Here is a 20,579-nt window from a genome sequence, read left to right as displayed (position 1 = left end):
CCGAGGGGACTTTGTACCCTAGGAGGGGTTATACAACCACCGTGTCTGTCTGTCTGTGGGTGGGTGGGTCTGTCTGTCAGGTCTGCGAACGCGTTCGCATTTTCGGGGCAAAGGGTAATCACTGCGTACCCAGTTTCTTAGAATCAGGGAAAAGGTTTTTCCAAAAGCGCCCTCTTTTTGTCATTGGGTGTAGTATAATTTTTTAATCGGCCGGGATTCGAACCCGAGCCCTCTTGCACGACAGGTGAGCGTTCTACTGCAGAACCACGGATACAGTTACGCTTTACTGAAAGTTAAAAACTCTTCCGAGGAGAGGTATATTTTGGCTTGCCAACTTGTTGATTTTTACAAGCGAACACGAATTTTGTCCGGTTTGGCATTCCATATCCCTGTTCTCCATGCTGTTTCAAAACTCTCTGACAGACTATCATTAATAGAAATCTTTAATAGCCTTTTCCATTTGTCTCCTCGAGATTCGCTCCGTAGAACTCTCCGACGTAATTGATCTCACGGCGATTGGAAGTGAAATGAAACGTGTTTCGATGATTAGATGGTAAACGCTATCAGTGTCACACTTATATGTATTATGGTAAAAGGTATTAAATACGTGAATATGCTAAATAAAGACAAAATACAAAATGATAGTCTATTTTTTATTTATATATCTTCTCTTTCGTGAAACTTTAATTCTTCGACCGCTGCTGAAGATGCTGACTAGTTTTCACTGTTTGCAGTGATGTCAGAGGCGGTAATATCACAGTATAATTCAGTTCCTCAAAAAGAAACAAATTAATCTAAAAAACCAAATCTACAGAGAATGTGTTAATCACTAAGCATCCTTACAATAAACCCTACTAAAATTTCTACATCAATTATACACGGGGTTACAAATTTATGGTACACACTTGGTTAAGATGTTAAAAGAAATAAGGTTTTAAGTACCAGTATCACTAAATATAATAATTAACCAAACTACAATTTTTCACAGTATAACACGGTACACCATCGGGTTTCTTTTGGATAAAAAATCGTATTTCAATACAAAGCTGAAATATAATGGGGGTAAAATAACACTTAATCGCTTTATTGAATAAATATCACTCTAAATATTGTTTAAACAAAGGTTCCGCTTGATTAACACTTTGAATCATTTAAAACTGGTAGATAGTATATTTATCTTAGTTGAATAGCAGCTTATGAAATTATAATTTAAATCTAATTAAAAAGGACCGCCAACAGTTTATAGAAATGATGTGTTATATCAAAATAAAAACTTTACTTTCAGTGATTTTGAAAGAAAAGCTATTGCAACAGCCTAAAAAGCTGGCTGGCTTTAACAGTTCTAAATTTCATGCTCAACACAACCAAAGTTAGGACTATTGAAAAATAATTTTATTATGTTAACTGCTTGGTGCTAGAACTCGCCTATTTTCAAATTCAAAACCGCTCTTTGAAAAAAAAAACGACAAAAAGTAATGAAATAGTAACTTTCATACGTTACACATTAAAAGTATAATGGTATTTTTTTAATAAATTCGAAGTTATCTATAAATTCAATATTTTAAAACTTTTCCAGAAACAAATTCGGATAAAGTAAACAGACGTTTTTCTTACATTCGAAAATAATTATAATTGCAGTTTCCCCAAATTACCAGTACCATAGATGGCACTATCTCAACTGAAACAGTGCAATAAACGATTTAAAACCAATTTTTTTTTATAACGTATACTACAATAATTTAGGAGTGGGAATGATTTTTCTCTACCACATTTTTTAAACTTTGTAGCTAAATAACGTAATCACGTTACTTATGTTTATAGATAGAGGGTAATCTACTAAAGCAGTGAAGATATACATCTTGGCGTTCAAACAATATTCTCCCACAATGTATTTTAACAAATACAGCAGCCAGAATGGACCTTTTGTCGCGCTCTTATTTAAATTTTAGGCCTATGGGGGTCAATAGTTAACAAGTTTTTTTACCTTTGTTTATCTTCATCCGATATATATAAATTAATAGTTTACATTTTTTTCTATTATTGACCTATTAGATTCTTAACCTATTTATACTTTTTATAATTTCAAGATATTTGAAACGGAAAAATCTTGAAATCGTGCATTTATTAGTTACATTTTTCTTATATATATATATATATTTTTTAATTTTACATAGGCGAGGAACATACGTTTCAACCTTTTCACTATCATACAAGTTAATTACATTATTTACAATTATCTTTTTTTATCGTCTACACTATTTCTCATCATTTTAAAGCTTTTTCATAATTTTTTATTATTATTATGAAGAAAAGATTTAGAACTAAATTTAGACAAAATTCGATAACGTTTGAAGCTGGGCGGGGAATTTAAATGCATTAGGCGAAAAAATCTTCGCTTTTTTTCGGAACTTGAAAAAAATGAAGGCGAAGAAGGTTCGGCACAGAATAGAATGAGCGGGCAGAATTCAAAATGTAAAAACAGGCTATTGAAGAGAGGCCCCAAAATGCCCTGGCTTTAGATTTAGAGGTGTGGCTGATAGGTAAAAAAAAAGGCGCCACACCCAGTTTGAAAGAAACTTTTCTCAGTTTTCTGGCACAAATTACGTTTGCGGCGTCAACGTAAATGGTCAATGAAAAACATTATCACGCGAGTAAAACAGAAAAATCTTGATGAAAATTCTACCAAAAACCATAAGGGTCGGCTTTTAAAATATTTCCCAGAAAATAGGGGTAGAAGGCACAAATTTCGGAATACAAAACCAAGAAAGCTTATAGTATAATATTAATATGCCGACTGAAAACTAATCAAAGTAGCTGCGATGTATAGTAATCGAAGCCATCATCAAAGCGGAAGTACTCGCAACATCAGCATCTTCAGCTGGCACATTTATTTTCCTAACGTTTCAGCGAGGTTTTATTTTAATTAAAAAATATCAGAACAGCTTCATAGTACGTATCTTAAAAACAGTGGGTAGTATAATTTACTTAAAAAAAAACTAAATATCATTACAACCATTTATTATCTAAAACTTAGAAACGGGGGCGCTAGGTGCCCATTTAGCTAATCTCGAATTTTTAAACTCTTAAGAGTTAGATAACTAGTAGAGCAAGTTACCAGCGTAGTGCTAGGTTCAAATTAAAAAGGTCTATAGATAGAGAGGGCTTTGTACAATTTTTAGCTATATTCTATAATTTGCTAAAACAACTTACGGTGGCAAAATTAGCCAGCGGTATTTTGCATGATCCAAGTTGCTACCGCTAATTGTTAACTCTCTTTTTCCTACGCACAGGCATTATCACATCTCATTCCAAACTTGATCATTAAACAAATAATGACAAGCGACATTTTATATAACACTATCTACCAGTTTATACAACCAACGTTCCGATCGGAACTGTATCTTTACACCGAATTTCTCAATGGCAAGGGGAAATACTCTTGTCCTATTCAACACTTTTTTTTTTATCAAACCTTAACAATTCTTCCCATTTACCATTTAAAATAAGCCTTTTTTGCTCTTTCGTAATCTTTGAAATTACATATTTAAATATTTTCAAAAAATAAATAGTTTTTTACGCTGGACTAGAAAAATTAAAAATCGATGGGTTATGGTCCAAAACTAATAGCTTAACTTTACGAAGAAAACAAACACTTTTTTTTCGATAAATTGGAGAAAATGTTTTGGTACTCGCAAACCAGGCTTATTTTAAACGATGATGGTTTTAACAATGATAGCCAATAACTTTTGGGTATTAACCTGATTGCCTTTATATATACGATAATTTCAGTAAACATCTTTTTCCGAGACTGAGAATCTTTCACTCGCAAATTTTGCAATCAAGTTTCCTGTAAAAATATGAATTTCAACCTCCCGCAATATCTATTTCTTTTTCCGATTTAAACTCTACAATTCCTGACAGACCATAAAATAATTTGAATGATATTTTTGGTAATATTCCCTTTTGATTGGAGTTTTGTTTTCTCATTTGTATTTTTCGTTTCGCATAATTTTTCTCGACTTCTATTCCGAGACCTAAATGGTGGTTATAATATTTCCTCTACGACTGTTAATGTAGTTTTTCTTCAAAGAGATATATTTGCTTATTTAAATACTGTAATATTTTAGTATATTAGTGCGACTATTGAAACTTGATGGGTGACGAGGAGCCTAAAAGGCGACTCGAGGAAGCTTGGGAAGACTGCTGCGAGGTCACAACCATCGTCGACGCGTTGTTGCTGTTTCCTCCGCCGCCGCTAGGAGGATAATTATGAACCATAGCCGAGTCCATAGCGCAAGAAGCGTAATTCTTGGCGCTACCTTTACTCTTGGACGCGCTAGATCCAATACGGCTGTTATGTAAGGCTGTTACGGATGAAGAACCTGATAAAGCTAGTAACGTCGAATCAGCAGCGTGTCCATCCGCGTTGAACGCGGCGGCGGGCGAGCAATGACTCGTCTCCCGGTCGTCTTTGTCCAGACCATCAGCGCCGACCCGCGGCGATGGCGATCTATCGCGATCTTTAGTGTCTTCCGAAGCGAGGGCGGCGGCGGGCGGCTCGTCGGGGCCCCGAGAAGAGGAGCCCTCCGCGGTCTCGCTCGGAGGTTTATTCTCGGGATCACAATTGAGTCGTAGCGCTTGCACCAAGTCCCTGAGTACGTCGGTTTCCTTTTCGTCGATAACCGAGTACTGTTCGTTAAAGACCATAAAGTGAATGAATAGGCAATTGAGGTGGGCATGAAGATTTAGTAAAACAAGCTCGCGAAAATGGCCGTGGTAGAGATGCGCTACCACGTGGAATAGTAATTGATGAATCCTCTTCACCAGCGCCTCAAAATTGGGAGGAAATTCTTTCTCTGTCGACAAAACGGAAAAACAAATCAGTCAATTCGCTCGTAAAAAACAATCGCTAAATGCTTACGGGGAAGCTAACATTTCGAGCAAAACCATTAGAGGTTCGATTTTAACGCTTTTATTTACACTAGATGGCGCCAAATTAAACTTTTTGTTAGGGAAAATAACGTTATTTTAAGCGATACCTGGAATAATTCAGCCGAAAGGAAACGCGTAGAAATAAATATTTTTGGTCATTTTTAGATAATTTAAAGTAAGCGAACCACTTACCAAATTTAGTTGGAAAAATGGTTTCGTCGTTGACAGTTTTCTGGGTAAATGTCATGACGTAGTCAATATACTGCGGGGCTGCCACGCGAATCTTTTTACCTTTTTCATCATGCCACTGATAACTCCTTTTGTTTTCGGAAGCAAATAAAAGAACCGTGTCCTATTAATCAAACTATGGCGGAGAGATATACAGGGTGTCCACTAAAAAACGAAAAATGATAAATAACTGACAAACTTTTTTTTTAAAAAATTTCAAATTTCTATGGAGCATTCCTCGTGGGGGTCATTTACTAGTGTAAAATTGAATAACCTTGAACCAGGTCTTCAAAGTCATTCAAAAACTATCTCGAGAACCGTAGGCTTTACGGATTGGGTTAAAGTTAGAAAGTTGTTGCTCGCCATATTATTAGTCTAAACACAGATAATTTAAACTCGTACCCTAGATTCGAAATCACTCTCGCGCGCGTTGCCGATAGCGTTTACCCACTTCCCGCTGGAACTCAGAAAAAATTCGCTCCATGGTCTAAATAACTGTTTGACCGAATTTGACCAATCAGAAGCCGAGAAATTGAAGGTGAATGAATTCAGTGTTTGATAATCAAATAATCTGATTAGTTTTAATGTGAATAAATCCAATAAATACTGTATATTTTACAACGGTTCAATTATGCCACCGTCGGCTACGATACACGCTTGAGGTCGTTTAACGACGGAGTTCATAGTGTTGTTCAACATTTCAATTGAAGTGTTGCGAGAAAGAATAATTAATGCCTTCAGTGATATTTCAATTTATCGGCAAGTTATTTGAATTAATAATATCGCGAGCAACAACTTTCTAATTGGAACTAAATCCGTACACCCTACGGTTCTCGGATAGTTTTTGAATGACCTTGAAGACATGGTTCAAGGTCATCCAATTTTATAATATTAAATTTCCCCCTCAACGAAAAAGGTTCCATAGAAATATGAAATTAAAAAAAAAACCCTTTTCAGTTATTTATCATTTTTCGTTTTTTAGTGGACATCCTGTATATACATACATTTCCGAATAGATACTGACCTAAGTTTAGGGCCCGTCATCTCTGGACAGCCTGACATGGTACAATACTCGGATATGGTACCGTAGATAAGGTTAATGTGGTCGAAAAATGCAATCGCTAGAAGGAAAAGTACAAAAGGGTTGAGAGAAGAGAGTAAATCTCGGCGAAGGTCATCGAAAGGAACTCACTGTGAGAGGCGAGCCACTCGTTGTAGTCCAGGCCACCGGGTAAGTTAACCAATTCCCTAATTTTGGGTTCCGGCAGAGTGCACTCCAGAACGGAGGGTTCGACGTAGAGCTTGGAGGCCCCATTTCCGGAAGAGTTGGCCGGTCCGCCGGTGCCCGCGCTGGTTCCCGAACCGCTGGAAGCTGTCGCGCACCACGAAGAGGAATTTGAAGAAGCTTGTGACGGAAATTGCGATCCGGAAACTGATTCTTTGTCCTTTCTTCGAGCTCTCCTGTAAAAGGGATTCTTTAAGCGACCACTTCTACATTCGATCAAATTATTCTAAATAAATTCGAATATGATGCCTCAACATAGTTTATTATCTCTTAAGTATAACTTAACACTCTCTCTGTAGTGTTCTACGTTTCTACCCGAGGGGCAGATCACTTTATTACAGGGTGTCCTAATAATCATGATTTAATCATTTTTAATCTTTGTACAACCAAAGCTACAGATTTAATTTTAATCTAATCATGATTTAATCATACGAGGGTGTCCTAATAATCATGATTTAATCATTTTTAATCTTTGTACAACCAAAGCTACAGATTTAATTTTAACCTAATCATGATTTAATCATTTTTAATCTTTGTACAGCCAAAAGCTACAGATTTAATTTGAATCTAATCTAATCATGATTTAATCATACGAGGGTGTTCTAGTAATCATTGGAGTGAGCTGCCCCTCGGTGCTACCTGACGATGTAAAAATTACAACGTGTAGTAAGGGCACTGCAATCGAATTACATACCTTTATTCGGTTTGGCCCGTTTGGGGGTCCGAAAGCATTCGTAAAGACCCTATTATTTAGTTATTTATTTATTTTAAAATAAAATGTATTGGGTAAACCAATGGCAGATTGCGAAGGTTCAATTTAATAACATTCGGGGTTTAGAGAGATGGATGTCTGGCAGTAATTATTTTCTTCGTGAAATTTCCGATAAGGGTAAAAATTAATACCGGTATGGCAAATATAGCGTTTAAATTGTTTAGGGGTGCTCCGATATATCGGCCTATTTTTCTTATACCGGTATCGGCCAATATCGGCTTAAGCGAAGCCGATATTGGCCGATACCGGTATTCAAAAATTATTTTCAGACAAACATTTAAAATTAAGAAAATTATCGATTAACTAATGATATTTTATTTGATTGGCTAGATCATACCTTTTTTTAAACAGGAGGTTACGAGTGTAAACAAAAGAAAAACAACGATAATTGATTTGTGATAGAAAATATGTATCACGTAAAATGAAAAGAAACATATTCGGATATGCTCTTGCGAACTTTTTTTCATTAAAAATTAGAATAAAATGGTATGACAGTGCACTGAACCGTCCTTTACAATGATTTTATCAAACACAATGCTGTTATGATGGATAATCTAATTTATTAAAAACAATTTTAAGCCACAGGCGAGAAGACAAGTTAGGCGAATCTCCGAAATTTTTGACCATTGAAAACACCTAACATAAGTTGAAGTGGGGGGGGGGGGGGGGGGTGGGACATTTCCGAAAGATAGGTGTTCAACACGTTCACTTTTATTACCCGAGTCGCTCTCACGTCATTCTTACATCAGGAAGAGATAAAAAAACCAAAAAGAAAAGCTTGGCGCGATGATCGGACGCGAAAGAGAAGAAACCTTTAGGATCAATTCGCGCTCACCTGCAAAACTAATAGCCCCCTGAATGGCATCCTTCATATTTGGCAGGGGGACGGGGGTGCGAGGAAAGGGTTATCAATTTCGGGCCTGACGTGATGCGAGAGTTGGCGTTTTTAAATTTGCCCGTAGACGTTCTTTTCATCTACACCGCCGCAATGCGGTTGCTGGGGATCGCACTTTGCGGCCACATCACGTTGATATTGCAAATATCAATCACTCTTATAATAATAATAATATATAATAATAATAAACTAATGTCGATATTGAAAAAAAATCCCGCTTTTTAAATATTTAGAGCGGTAACGTTAGCTATGGTATACATAGAGAGCTCTGTGTTTGGATAAAAAATAACCGTTTTATTTATTTTTATCCACGACCGAAAATTATCCGAATAAAAACTTACTTTTTGCGTATTAATTCGTTTTATAACCGCGAACAGGAATCCATACCTCTACATGGAATGCTTATTCTACCGTATATCGCGTATGGTAAGATCACTCTGACGGCTTTGGCCCCGCCTACGAGAGAAAAAATCCCCTTTGCACGCGCTCCCCTCTCACGTTGTTGTTTGTTAACTTAACATAGTGACGTCAAACAAACCGTCGGCCACATCGCAGGGTTGGCATAGAACCAGCCATACCGGTTATAGCCACCTGGTTAAACCCGGTTATAGCCACTTGAAAAAAAACCAGATTTTTGTGGCTTTTTTTTTAAATTACAATATGAATATTTTAGTAAATTAATAGTTTTATTTAGAAATTTAGTTTATATTTTGTTTCATATTTAAAAACCGGTTTACTTTTACCAGTTTTTCGGTAGGTTTAAAGTTCCAAAGTTCGCTGCCTCGCTTCTGTCATACACAAAAACTAGGGGGAATTTCCCGAGGAAATCAAAAGATTTCAGTTTTTTTATATAGTTATTTCGCTTAATTTGTTTAGTTTCTTATTTACGACAATAACTGCAGACAATTTCTACTTACATAAGTAAAAGGTACTGTTTATATTTTAGCCAGTTATAACCGAAAAAAACCGGTTATAGCCAATTAAAACCACTGGTCTGGATTTTTTTCCAACCCTGCCACATCGAGACGAAAATCTGCCGCGATCAGCATTCCAAGTAGAGCTATGGATTCCTGCCCCGAATAATATCCATAAATAAACAATTAACCGTAATTTTTATGAATAATAGAAATTTTTAAGGTTAATTTATCTGTTCCGCCGAGCTTTAGGTATACAATTTAAAATAAATACAATAAAAAATAACGCTAAAATGATATTAAAAAATTTAATCCGCTAAAGTATAATAATAATAATCAGCTAGGCTAATACCCATGGCACCACCTTAGGCCTAAGTCATCATGCGACTTTTGAAGCCCTTAATTCAGGTGGCCGGGTTACAATGCGTAGGAGGGTGGTGGCAAGCCCTGCATGCAACGAGATCGAGCCAACAGCTCCCTACACTAACTATTGCCGTTAACCTAGACAAGTTTTTATGGAAGGGGAAACCGAAGAACTCGGGGGAAAACCCCTTAAACCAGTGGGGAGAGAACTTGCAAACTCAACGCAGAAGGAGTTGTTCCGAGTTTTCACCCAGTGCCACAAGCTGGGATCGAACCCGGCTCCTCTTGCTGCGAGGCTAAAGTGCTAACCACTCAGTATTTAAAGTAACTATTGTATTTAAAAGGTCCGCGCGCGAGAGATTACTTCGGAGTCCAGCGATAAATTAGGTCGATCCGTTTTGCTTTATTGGAATAAATGACATCGGAGACATCTGACGGGTAAAAATGTCAAGCGCATCGGGAATACAGTTGGCGGCCCTTATCGTATACGAGCTGTTTACAAAAATGAAATTGCGCATTTTCGCAGCCAATCAGATTAAAAAAAAGGTCACGAAGGATAAAGGGCAGAAGGAGAGCCGACAATGGTTTTCGAATAGGTGACGCTCGAGAGGGAAGGCTAAATATACATTCCTTTTCTCTCCAATAAAGGACGACGAGCCAGATAATAGAAATTAAGAGTCCTTTCTCTCCGTCCCGACGAGAAGCAACTATCTTGGACGCGAAGAGGGCCTTTGCTAGAACGGAGAAGATCGCCACTTTTAAAGGTTACGCGAGCGCCCCGATTCAACTAACATCGTAAAAAAAGAAGCTTTTAGAGATAATTGCGCACCCGTTCGGAGATACTTATAAAAGGCTAAATTGGCGGATAGCCCCCGTCTACTAGACAACACTACACAAGACGTCAGATCGAAAATTATCGTTACTTCGTTTTAGTGTAGTACTCCCGCAGTTTTCATTTTTTACACGAGAATAATTTCGAAGAAATTAAAATTCACTTCTTTTTAGAAAAAAGGAAACAACAACGAAATTTTAAAAGTGCACGAGAGTTTTAATTTAAAATTTATTTCACCCGACTAGTTTCGGACCGTCATCAGGGGTCAACGTGTCCGAAACTAGTCGGGTTAAATAAATTTTAAATTAAAACTCTCGTGCTCTTTTAAAATTTCGTTGTTGTTTCCTTTTTTTTCTAAAAATAAGTATATATTTGTAAAAGTCGCTAAAATTTATTTATTATTAATTTAAAATTCAGTTTCCAAAATCCGACCAATAAAAATTTAAAGGCGGAGGAGCTCTGACCTCGGTCGGCTAGTTTAAACCATGGTTTAAATCATGGTTCAAACCAAGTGATTTAATTTTTTTTTAATTAACTAAAAATTATTCAAAAATGTTTGTATATTTTCTTACCGAAATGATTACATTTACAAGGTGACCACATTTCCCATGTTTTCAATAACTTCCTATAAATTCCTTAGTTTTTCTCAAGTAGTATATAACCCGAAAATATTCCGTCATCGTGTACCCTTCATTATCCTATATTTCACTACTGTTTTTCGATAAGAATCCTTATTTTTGTTTATGGTTTTTCCTACATTTTCCTTTAATTCGCTTGTACATTTTCTAAAATTTTTTCAAAAAGATTGTGCATGCTTTAATCTAGGCATATTTTTTATTACTCATTAATTTTTAATTGATTGGTAATATGTATGCGCGGAAAAATAGATTAAAAATTAAATAAAGGTTTAAAAAAACGGATTTAAAACAAAAAAAATAACGGTTTATTGGGTTGTTAATTCCAACCCTGACTCCGCCCAAACTAAATTTTAAAGGGGGAAGAAATCCAATTTTGGATTCAAACTTAATTATTCCTTGTATAAGTCAGTAAATGCGCGGAAAAAGCAATCCGGTAAAATGCGAGCCGAATACTCGATTTAAAGTTCGAGCGGAAGGGTTCAAGGTGAATATATTTCGGTGGAAGCATTGGGGCGGCGCACGCTCTTTTTCTCGGATATTCCAAAGATGTGTTTTGATTATCCGTCTCCTAGCAACATAAACTGGTAGACCGCGTTGTTTTGGTGTTTCCTTATTACCTATTTTGTCGGATAAATGTTCCCCCCAAAAATCGTTCGCGAGTTAAGAATACCGCGCGCATCATGACAGCTATACTCTCGAAGCCGCGACACTTTCCAGATTTGACCTACTTTGAATTTATGTCAACTTTTGGATTAAGTAAATTTCGGCCTAACTAAAATCTCGCGTTCGACCGTAAACCGGTATTAGCGTACTGGAAAGTGGACTCTCCAGCGTGAAAGATTAGGCTTCACCTTGAGCGCGGGTGCCAAACGGTGGTAACACTTCTACAGGTGTTTTCCTCTATTTTGGCCAACTACGCTAACCCGTACGCTGTAGAACCATACACAAATAATAATATCCCGTATCTTTCGCTTAGTTCCTTTATCGAAGGAGGGAGGGAAATAAGGAGTAATTGGAATCTCTAGTATTACAAAATTACTTATTTCTGCCATCGTGACATTTTTCTCAAGCTGGCGCTACTGTCGAGAATACAAGAGGGCGGACGGGTTGCGTTCTCCTTGTGTGGGGTGCTGCGTTTGTTGCTCCTAGCTAACTCCTGTGAATCCATATTTAAATGGTTTCTCCCCTGTTTCAATATGGGTTTGTAAATAAATATGTATGTATGTAGCACGAATTTCCGGTAAATCGGCGGCGGGAATTTAAAATTTCGCCTATTTTCTGTTGAATTCCTAAATGTTCCTACGCGTGTAATATTAATACATTTTAGAAATATCTATCGCGTAAATTTCAAAGTGATCAATAAATATTTAATGTAGATTATTATTTTTAAGCTTCATTATAGCTAATTTTTAGTATTACGCTCCTAAACAATCAAAGACAACGTAGCTTACGGCTAGACCCAAACATTGCGCAAAATAGTAGACAGGTTAAACTCAAGAGTGACCACAGGAAGACCTCCAATGTTTTTATAGTAAAATTAGGAAATTTAAAGTAATTTTAGGTAAATATAGGAAATTATAGGAACATTCAGAGGAATTTATAGGAAATTATTGGAATACTTTTAATAAAAACAAAACAAATGATTTTAAATTAAATAATAATATTTAATATGAAACCATCACAAACTTTATGACTAGATAAATGTATTAAAGTAATATTGCATTTTTGTTTTAAAACAGCAGCCAGCCGTAAAAGCCAATTAAATTAGTGCTTTAGTAAAAGGCTGACTGTTTTTGGGCGCCTTCTATCGAACTTTAAAACTAGGGTCAATGGAGATAAGTGTGATCAAAATATTTTTTTTGGGAGTTTACTTGAAATTATTCCTGAACTAAAAATAGCACCATCTTAAGAATTGGTGCCATGAATATGGCCACTTTATCCTACACAACTACGCAATCAAATTTAATATCAAATAAATAGTTATTTAAATATTATTATTTAATTTAACTCTGTTAGTGATCACACTTACCCCCAAAATATGGGGCAAGTGTGATAGGGGGGTGGGGTAATTGTGATCACTTGAAATCCCTGACCAATCGCAATGGAATTACATACAGAGGTTAAATATGGTGTCCCAATAAAGCTGTATTTTTTCATAGCTCTAAAATAATATCTTTTCAAACTAAAGTACCCAGATGTTTATATAAGTTTACATCAAGAAAATTATAAAACGTTGTCTTATAAACCATAAATTATTTTACTAAAATTTTTCATTCCACTAATATATTGTTTGCAAATTTAAATAAAGCGGCATTTTCGCCTCATTTTTTCGAATCTGAAAGTAAAACTAAACCTCTAGACTAGTTAAGCTGATTAACAATGTAACACTATTAATGTTTTGTATTATGTTTACTGATATTAGACATTTTAAATCGATAAAAAGTTAAAAACATCAAAAACCGTTAAAAAGTAATTTACGTTTCAATTTTTTATTTTTCCGCAATTCGGAAAATTTTCTGGAAATTTTTCCGCATTTTATTTTTCCGGAAAATTAACAACACTACGAAAATATAAAAAATGTGTATAATTAAGTATATTTAATATCCATTCATCAAATATTTTATAATAATAGAATTTGTGGAAAAAACAGGGGTGATCACACTTACCTCCATTGACCATATATTGAAAGCAAAGCGCGAAGTATGAAAAAAAGAGTCTAGGGCTGTGCGAGTCCTCTTTTTTGGATTTCGAGTCGAGTCCGAGTCCCAAAAAATTGGACTCACCAATTTGCGAGTCCCACTTTCGAGTACTCATTCGAGTCTTCGAGTCCCTAAGAATTAGCCACGAGCAATATTCGAGTCTTAAATTTCCGAACGAGTCCAGTATGAGCATTAAATTTATTCCGAATCCAATTCGAGTCTTAAATTTATTCGCGAGTCCAATTCGAGTCATAAATTAATTCAGAGTCCCCAATTTGCAGTTGAGCCCTATCTAAGCCTTATATTGCTAAAAAGTCAGTATCATCCTAAAAATTAAATCAGTAATTAATATTTAAAATACTTAATTTACTTATATACAATTTTTATAATAAGAAGTAATTTTACTAATTTACTAATTTAAGTAATTAAAATTTTCTTCAAAAATGTTTTAATATCTGGAATCTGGATTTTTTTGGTTACTAAAACTTACTACAAGAACTATTCACCATGCGAGTCATGTGACCTCTGACTAAACAAACTGCGTTAACGCTACCGCAGCGCCAATACGGGACTTTTACCAAAAAAAAAATAAACAAATAAAAATGACGGACTCGGTGGAAAATAACGGACTCGTCTTATAAAAATTGGACTTGCGAGTAATTTTTAGGACTCGGTGAACGGCTCGCAAGTCCATTCGAGTAATAAAAATTAAAATATTCGAGTCCGAGTCCGAGTACTCGACTCGGACTCGAGACCGAGTACTCGCAGTTTTCGAGTACTCGCACAGCCCTAAAAAAGACTAAGTTATAGCGAGCGTGGTCACCCTGTAAGCTAGATAATACGTAGGGAAAATAAGAGACATTATCATCCTCCCCACGAAAACGTTCGAGCAATACGTATATTTTCCAAATGATCCTCCAAAACTGAATCGCTAATTAAGGTAAACAAAAAAACGCGTACTAACGAGGGGAGAATGAGGGCTCACAATAATGATAATATAAAAACGCTATTTCTCGGTTGCTGTAACCTAGGAGCAACAAACACAGCACCCCACGCAAGGAGAACGCAACCCGTCAAAAGTCGTGGAATTTCTTGCGTACGTTTTTCATTGGCTAGACGCTTTAGCGCCTGCTGCCGTCGGAAGGGCAAAATTCGGAAATTGCCGCCCCCCCCCCCGTAAAACGTTCATCGTAAAGGCTCGTGCAATGAAATTCGTACACAACCCTTCGTTGTTTAAAGGCTAGCTGCGTTCTCCTTGTGTTTGTTGCTCCTAGGTGGCAATAAATTCATAAAAATGATACAAGAAATAACACGCGAAGATAAACAAATCTAATCCGATATTAGAATATCCTCGTTAGTCAAGGCCCACTATTTCGACATATCAAGCGACGCGATATTCGCCTAACCTAGAAAAAAGGATTTACGAGGGGCCAAGTTTGAAACGCGTCAATTGGCGACCCGTATCCGAGGGTTCCCGTCTCAATTCATCATTTGACGAAACAATCGTGGCCTGCTTAACGCGCGATAATTCAGTTTACGCGACTGCGAAAAGTGCGAATCAGGCGCTGCTATTATTCAATTTCTAAATCACAGTATCACACGCGGTCTGTCGGGAATACGCCACAAGACAAAAAAAAGACTCGATTAGAAATGGCCATGAGTCACTCCGCGCGGACCATTATCCGCATAAGGTCACATGCCGTAATACGTCACCATAATTATTCCCGCAGTTTTTAGGAAATAGAGCTAGCAAAGGGTTTCCCCGAATACGCCAACGTTAGCTTATGTTATTAATCCAAGACGCCAGCCACTCGCTAACCCACTTAAGCCTAAGCAGATATTAGTTCCAATGAAAAAACAGCGGAACGTAGTGTGATTTTTAGACAGGTTTTTCAAACCCCACTCGAAACCTAATACCATAAGTCTATAATATTATTCTATAAGTTTGTCACTTTGGGGAATATTTTACTGCGAGCTAGTAACGGAGTGACGTCATCGCTAGAAGAAAATCTCCCCCAAGCGAGGCGCTGTCAAAGGCTACGTGTGACGGGTTAGAGAGAGCGGATGCGAAACGGCGACGAAGCCCGTTATGCAGTCTGTCTCGTGAATAGCAGCTCTCTCAGTAAAACTTTTGCACGTGAGGAATAGGAAGTGTCACACTTAGGTAATAATATTATACACTTATGCTAATACCAAAGGTTACAATGTTACGTTTCGCACTCCCCCTTGGTGCGGGGGAAAGGCCATAGGGAGGAACCTAGGCGTAAAACCACCCCCGCGAAAGGGCCAGAGTTTGTACCTTTTTCCAAATTTATCCCTGAAAACGTACAAGTATTTCCATTAATAACGGCACACTCGGAGGAGCCAGAAATTTTGGTTGCAGTGGAGGTTCGGGTAAAAAATGGAAAGGTAGAACCGTGGCAAAAGAAAAATCCATTTCTGATAACTCGAATAGTAAAATAAAGAAGGGATCATATCACACGTAATAAAAACTTGTGTAAAGCATTCCTATACACTTTCAGGGGTAATTATAGTACAGTTTCTCTTCTGTTTTTCGTATCATTCGATAGTGCCGGCAGGCGTCAAAAACAGGATGGCGTAATGTGGAAGTAAAACCTTAAAAGTAGTTAAAGGGGGGGGGGGGTAAAGGTTATATTTTAAACTCCAACGGAGCGAAACAATTGTAAGCGTAGCCAAAGGACGCGGAAAAGCGGTGTTTTTGTCCACCCTTTTTAAAGTACCCTCGTTTGACAAACCCCCCCCCCCTCCCTCTTCGCGGGTTTTTAACCCAGAATCGGTTCTCTCAGTCAACTCTAGGAGCACGTCGAAAAAATACAATAAAACGTTCAAGGTCATCTTCAAAAGGGACGCGGTTGCGGTATCTGTTATGGGACACCACTTTAGGGACCACTGCCGAGTTTCCCGTAGTTTTAGTTCAGATCTAAGTTGGCCGTGGTTTAAATCGCGGCGTTTGTAGGAAACCTCGCCGAGTCGTAGTAGAAATACGCGCGTTTGCTCCGGAATTTTTTCGCGTCATATTTAACACGGCTCAATAATAAAACAAAACTTTCAAAAAAGTGTAGACCAGAGGTAGTATTTTGACGACTCATATGAAGCGTAAAGGCAATGTAACGCCAAATTATAGCTTTTAACCACCTTTTTATTATGAAAATTCCCGTAGATTCGATCCTGTTTACGGGTATAAAAATATAGGAACTCTAATTTGTAAATTTAAATATAAGCCTCGGTTTTCGTGTTTGTAAATAAAAAAAATGCAAACTCACCAGACGAAATTTAAGACAAACATGCTGTTCAAGACTAGCTTCATTCGCTATTTCCTATCACCGTTAATATCGGCTAACATCCTGAGCGAGGATTTTCATAATTTTCTCGAAATCCGATATCGTGCCGCGAAGATAAACATCAACGATAAAAGGGGCAAAAACGCCACAGCCGATTTAAAGAAGGACGAAATCTTCGAATAACACACCCGATATAAAAGTACTAAATGAATGACATCAAAGCCCGACGGGTTCGACTACGCTAGAGTAAATTCCGCTTTCTGGTCACGAAAATACGTTCACCGATCCCGTATCTGGAGCCAGAGAGGCGACTTCAGCGCCCTTTGATTAGCGGTGGACAGGTAAAGAACAACGCCCGTTGCTAAGCTTCGTGTAAAATCGAATGTGATCATTTCTATACCGGCCGTTACGTCGAATAATTTCTCGGCGGGTAAAAAAAACGAAAATGAAGAAGGAAAATATCTTCCCAAAGATAAATATCACACGTACAGACATTTATTGAGGCAATAATAAACCCTCAATACTCTCAGGGGCCCCTTTAGTTACGTCATCAAGGACTCTGTTTACAGGAGGACCTATGATGCGTGGGAATAGCATTTACCAGGCCAATTTAATGAGCTACGCACACGAGGAATTATACCTGTAGCTTTTAGGGGTTTATTCTAATGGTTTTAACCTTCTAAAACCAAAGACTGGATTACATTTTTGCCAAATCCCCATTGAAATAATAAAATATTCTTGTTTTTTCTCTAAACACATGCAAAAAAATTAATTTAATTACGGTTTCAAAAAAAAATTATGAAAATTAGTTATATTAGATTAGCTTTGCCATAAGTACCATAGTTTGTGCGTATTTTAAGCTGTAAAATTAATTATTTTATTTAATAAGTTAAATCTATTATTAAAAAAAATTGCATTTCTTTAATGAAACTTAGCTCTAACCATGGACACTAATCTTCCCAGAGTTAAGTGAGTAGAGACTGACCCAGCTTAAGATAAAGTAAGGCAGTGATTAGATTGACCTTTAAATGTATAGGAATAGTAATCAAAATTGATGACTGTATCAATTTGTTAGCCATGGTCATTGGAGGATGGGGAAAAAGGTAGAAGGGTAAGTTATGGTTTAAGGCCTGATTTTCTGATGACTCCATGATGGGCATTCCATGTTATCTTATATCTAACCCCCCAAACAAAAATGTACAGCTTGACGAAATGCCAAATTAGATTTTACCAATAGAAAATGACACACACCAAGCCTTTTTTTTATCATTAAACAGAAAATAACATGCCAAATTAGTAAGATATTATACAGGCTTATGGTATATATAAAATAAGTGCAAATTCCAACCTTTAGATATAGAATTTATTCTAGTCCTATTTTGTATTTATTCTAAAGTAATTATTAACTATGGTTTATGGACAATATACTTTTCGGTGTTACAAAGATTTTCTGTAACTTAAAGTTTACATTGCCGAGTTAATTATTAAATTTCAACTAAGTATTATAGTTTATTAGCATCTAAACCAGACAGAATTGAAATAGCATTTTAAGTGAAAAGGTCATGATATCCTTAGATTGGGTTAATATTAGAAAGGGTGCAATTAAATAATTTCAAAGGCAATAAAATTATTTTTATAATTACCAAATATGAAAACGGCCCAGCTATGTTATAACTGTAAAGTATTGTACTTAGGCCTTACATCTAATAAAAAGAAAACCAACAGCTGCTTTGGCAAAATGGCAAGTCTAATTATTTTGATGAAGTCAGCTGTGACAAGGCCTACGGACAATCACAAATTACATAGCAACAAAATATAGCAGAGCGGTGACTTACCCCATAAACCAATCCACCGTGTCACGCAAATATTCTGGTAATTTATCCAGTTTGGCCTTTTTCTTTGATACTCGACTTCCAAGATTGCTGATATTCTGTTAATTATAATCTTACTGTCTAGATATAAGTGTAATTTCCGCTTGCTTTTTTGGTAAAACGACTGTCCCATTACGAGTCATGGCGATGATGGCGGACGAAAAGACTGGCAGACTGCAGCGCCAATGGGCATGCGCCCGAAATGGTGTGTTTTCCTGAAAGATATTAATTTTTGAACCACTGCTGCCATCTTTTATCACTAGTACACTCAAAATTATTTAGCTTTTAAACCGCAATTTCGTACTTAATTACCTATTAATCGTTTATTTTAACCCCTTAGATTACTCTCAAAATATTCTTGCTGCTGCTATATTACTCGCTGTTGTACCATATGTACCCTCATTAACTTAAAAAAGTACCTGGGCTGTTAATAGGAAACCAATAGGATCATAAAATAGATTAAGATTTTCTTAAAATATTAACTCTCCTAAAAATGCAAAGTTAAATTTAGGCTTACGGTATAAACTGTGTTACTACATTATTTAAAATAAAGTAAGCAGAAACCATAAAATAATGCTTAGTTCAATTTACCGAAAATAAATATCACATTTCATATTACTTTGAACAACAACCTTATTGTTTATTTTTTTACAGCATATTTGCGCATTGGCCAAATAGTACGTTTTTTCTGTTCTTTTCTCGTTTTCAAGCTAGCTTCGTGTTTAGTTAAAGCTCTCCTCATAGCACGAGTTTTTGTAGGCCTCAAGTCCTTTGGTTTGTACTTCTTGCCACGGTAAAACTTCCTCAAGTTTTCCTTTTGCGTTTGGTTGATAACTGTGAGCACGCAGGCAATTGACTTACGAACCACACATCTGAAATGAACGTTATAAATGTAAATAAAAAATACTTAAGCATTAGAACCAAAGTAGTAGAAATATTTCATGCAGTAATCAGTCCTATCGATCCAAATTAAAAATATTCATAGATTATCACATTCAATGTTCAAGTCATCATTATGCAAAACAACAAACAGGTTGTGAAGGTATGTTACGTTAATGTAGGAAAACACTGTAATGTGCAAAACATGCCTTCACAAAAATAGACCATGTGATAATCACTCACATTTTGGAAAGCTTCGATGCAGCACCACCAGTTACTTTTGCTACTCGCAAGGCTGCAAGTTCTTGTTTCAATTCTTCTAATTGTTTTAAGAGTTCCTCCCTCTTCTTCCCACGAAGGTCACGGGCTTTAACTTTTGCCTAAATTATTATAAATTTAATGTAACAAGTTTGGAAAAGAGTTCACACGAAGACGACTGTGTAGGTAAAGAAATAATGTGTATGCCAAGGCATAGCGCGAAAGTGAAAAAAAGATGCACATTTAAAAGGAAACGACCTAATAACATTTAACTTAACGTAATACTTAAGTATTATGACAAAATATAACTTATTAACATTAATAATCAAGTATAATATATTGATTAAGTTGGATTAGCAATTACCATGATCGAAGCTCCACAGCTCCTCGTTAACACTGTACACAGGCTGGCAAAACGGAAGTTTCACGACTAGTGACGTCTGCTAAAAGCAGCATTGCCAGATTTTTCTAACCGAATTATTGTACAAAGGGTAAAAAGTTATAGTACCACAATAGAAATTTGGGTACCGATATAAAATATAATTAATTACTTTAAATTTGTGTCAATATCGACCGCAGAAATCGGAATAACTAACAAGAACGATTTTTTGAAAATTTGCAGCGTACGCTGATTAGAAATTTCGATTTCTATAGTATCGACTATCAAGTGATCTGGCAACACTTGAATGTGGGCTTAATATTTAATAAATA

General features: G+C 36.4%; 2 protein-coding genes across 3 annotated transcripts; both read right to left on the bottom strand.

Annotated features, from left to right (window-relative positions):
• Nucleotides 1-639: 639 nt before the first annotated feature.
• On the bottom strand, nucleotides 640-18,951 carry Mob2 (MOB kinase activator 2). Of its 2 annotated transcripts, none has more exons than XM_090173133.1 (5): nucleotides 18,696-18,951; nucleotides 6,353-6,621; nucleotides 6,185-6,281; nucleotides 5,125-5,249; nucleotides 640-4,856 (listed from the first exon to the last, which is right to left on the bottom strand). In XM_090173133.1, the coding sequence occupies exons 1-5, from the start codon at nucleotides 18,698-18,700 to the stop codon at nucleotides 4,141-4,143; spliced, it is 1,212 nt and encodes a 403-aa protein (XP_090029259.1). In that variant the 5' UTR covers nucleotides 18,701-18,951; the 3' UTR covers nucleotides 640-4,140. The 2 variants fall into 2 exon arrangements, with proteins under 2 accessions (XP_090029259.1, XP_090029258.1); XM_090173132.1 differs by lacking the exon at nucleotides 18,696-18,951 and adding an exon at nucleotides 16,843-17,228.
• Nucleotides 18,952-19,339: 388 nt separating this feature from the next.
• Nucleotides 19,340-20,327, bottom strand: RpL35 (Ribosomal protein L35). The gene is made up of 3 exons (XM_090171506.1): nucleotides 20,233-20,327; nucleotides 19,854-19,990; nucleotides 19,340-19,603 (listed from the first exon to the last, which is right to left on the bottom strand). Exons 1-3 carry the CDS (start codon nucleotides 20,233-20,235, stop codon nucleotides 19,372-19,374), a joined length of 372 nt encoding a protein of 123 aa, XP_090027632.1. The 5' UTR covers nucleotides 20,236-20,327; the 3' UTR covers nucleotides 19,340-19,371.
• Between the last annotated feature and the right edge of the window lie 252 nt (nucleotides 20,328-20,579).

Source organism: Leiobunum rupestre, chromosome 4 (genome assembly GCF_980474605.1).
Source record: "Leiobunum rupestre chromosome 4, qqLeiRupe1.1.hap1, whole genome shotgun sequence".
Taxonomy (NCBI): Eukaryota; Metazoa; Arthropoda; class Arachnida; order Opiliones; family Sclerosomatidae; genus Leiobunum; species Leiobunum rupestre.
This window is presented reverse-complemented; position numbering and strand designations above follow the sequence as displayed.

Coding starts and splice junctions, on each gene's coding strand:
- Mob2 (XM_090173132.1), bottom strand. CDS start 16,886: ATGAAGCTAGTCTTGAACAGCATGTTTGTCTTAAATTTCGTCTG. Junction 6,622..16,842: donor TTTGTCTTAAATTTCGTCTG/GTGAGTTTGCAT, acceptor TCCCTTTTACAG/GAGAGCTCGAAGAAAGGACA. Junction 5,250..6,184: donor ATGACGGGCCCTAAACTTAG/GTCAGTATCTAT, acceptor CGAAAACAAAAG/GAGTTATCAGTGGCATGATG.
- RpL35 (XM_090171506.1), bottom strand. Junction 19,604..19,853: donor GCATCGAAGCTTTCCAAAAT/GTGAGTGATTAT, acceptor CGTTCATTTCAG/ATGTGTGGTTCGTAAGTCAA.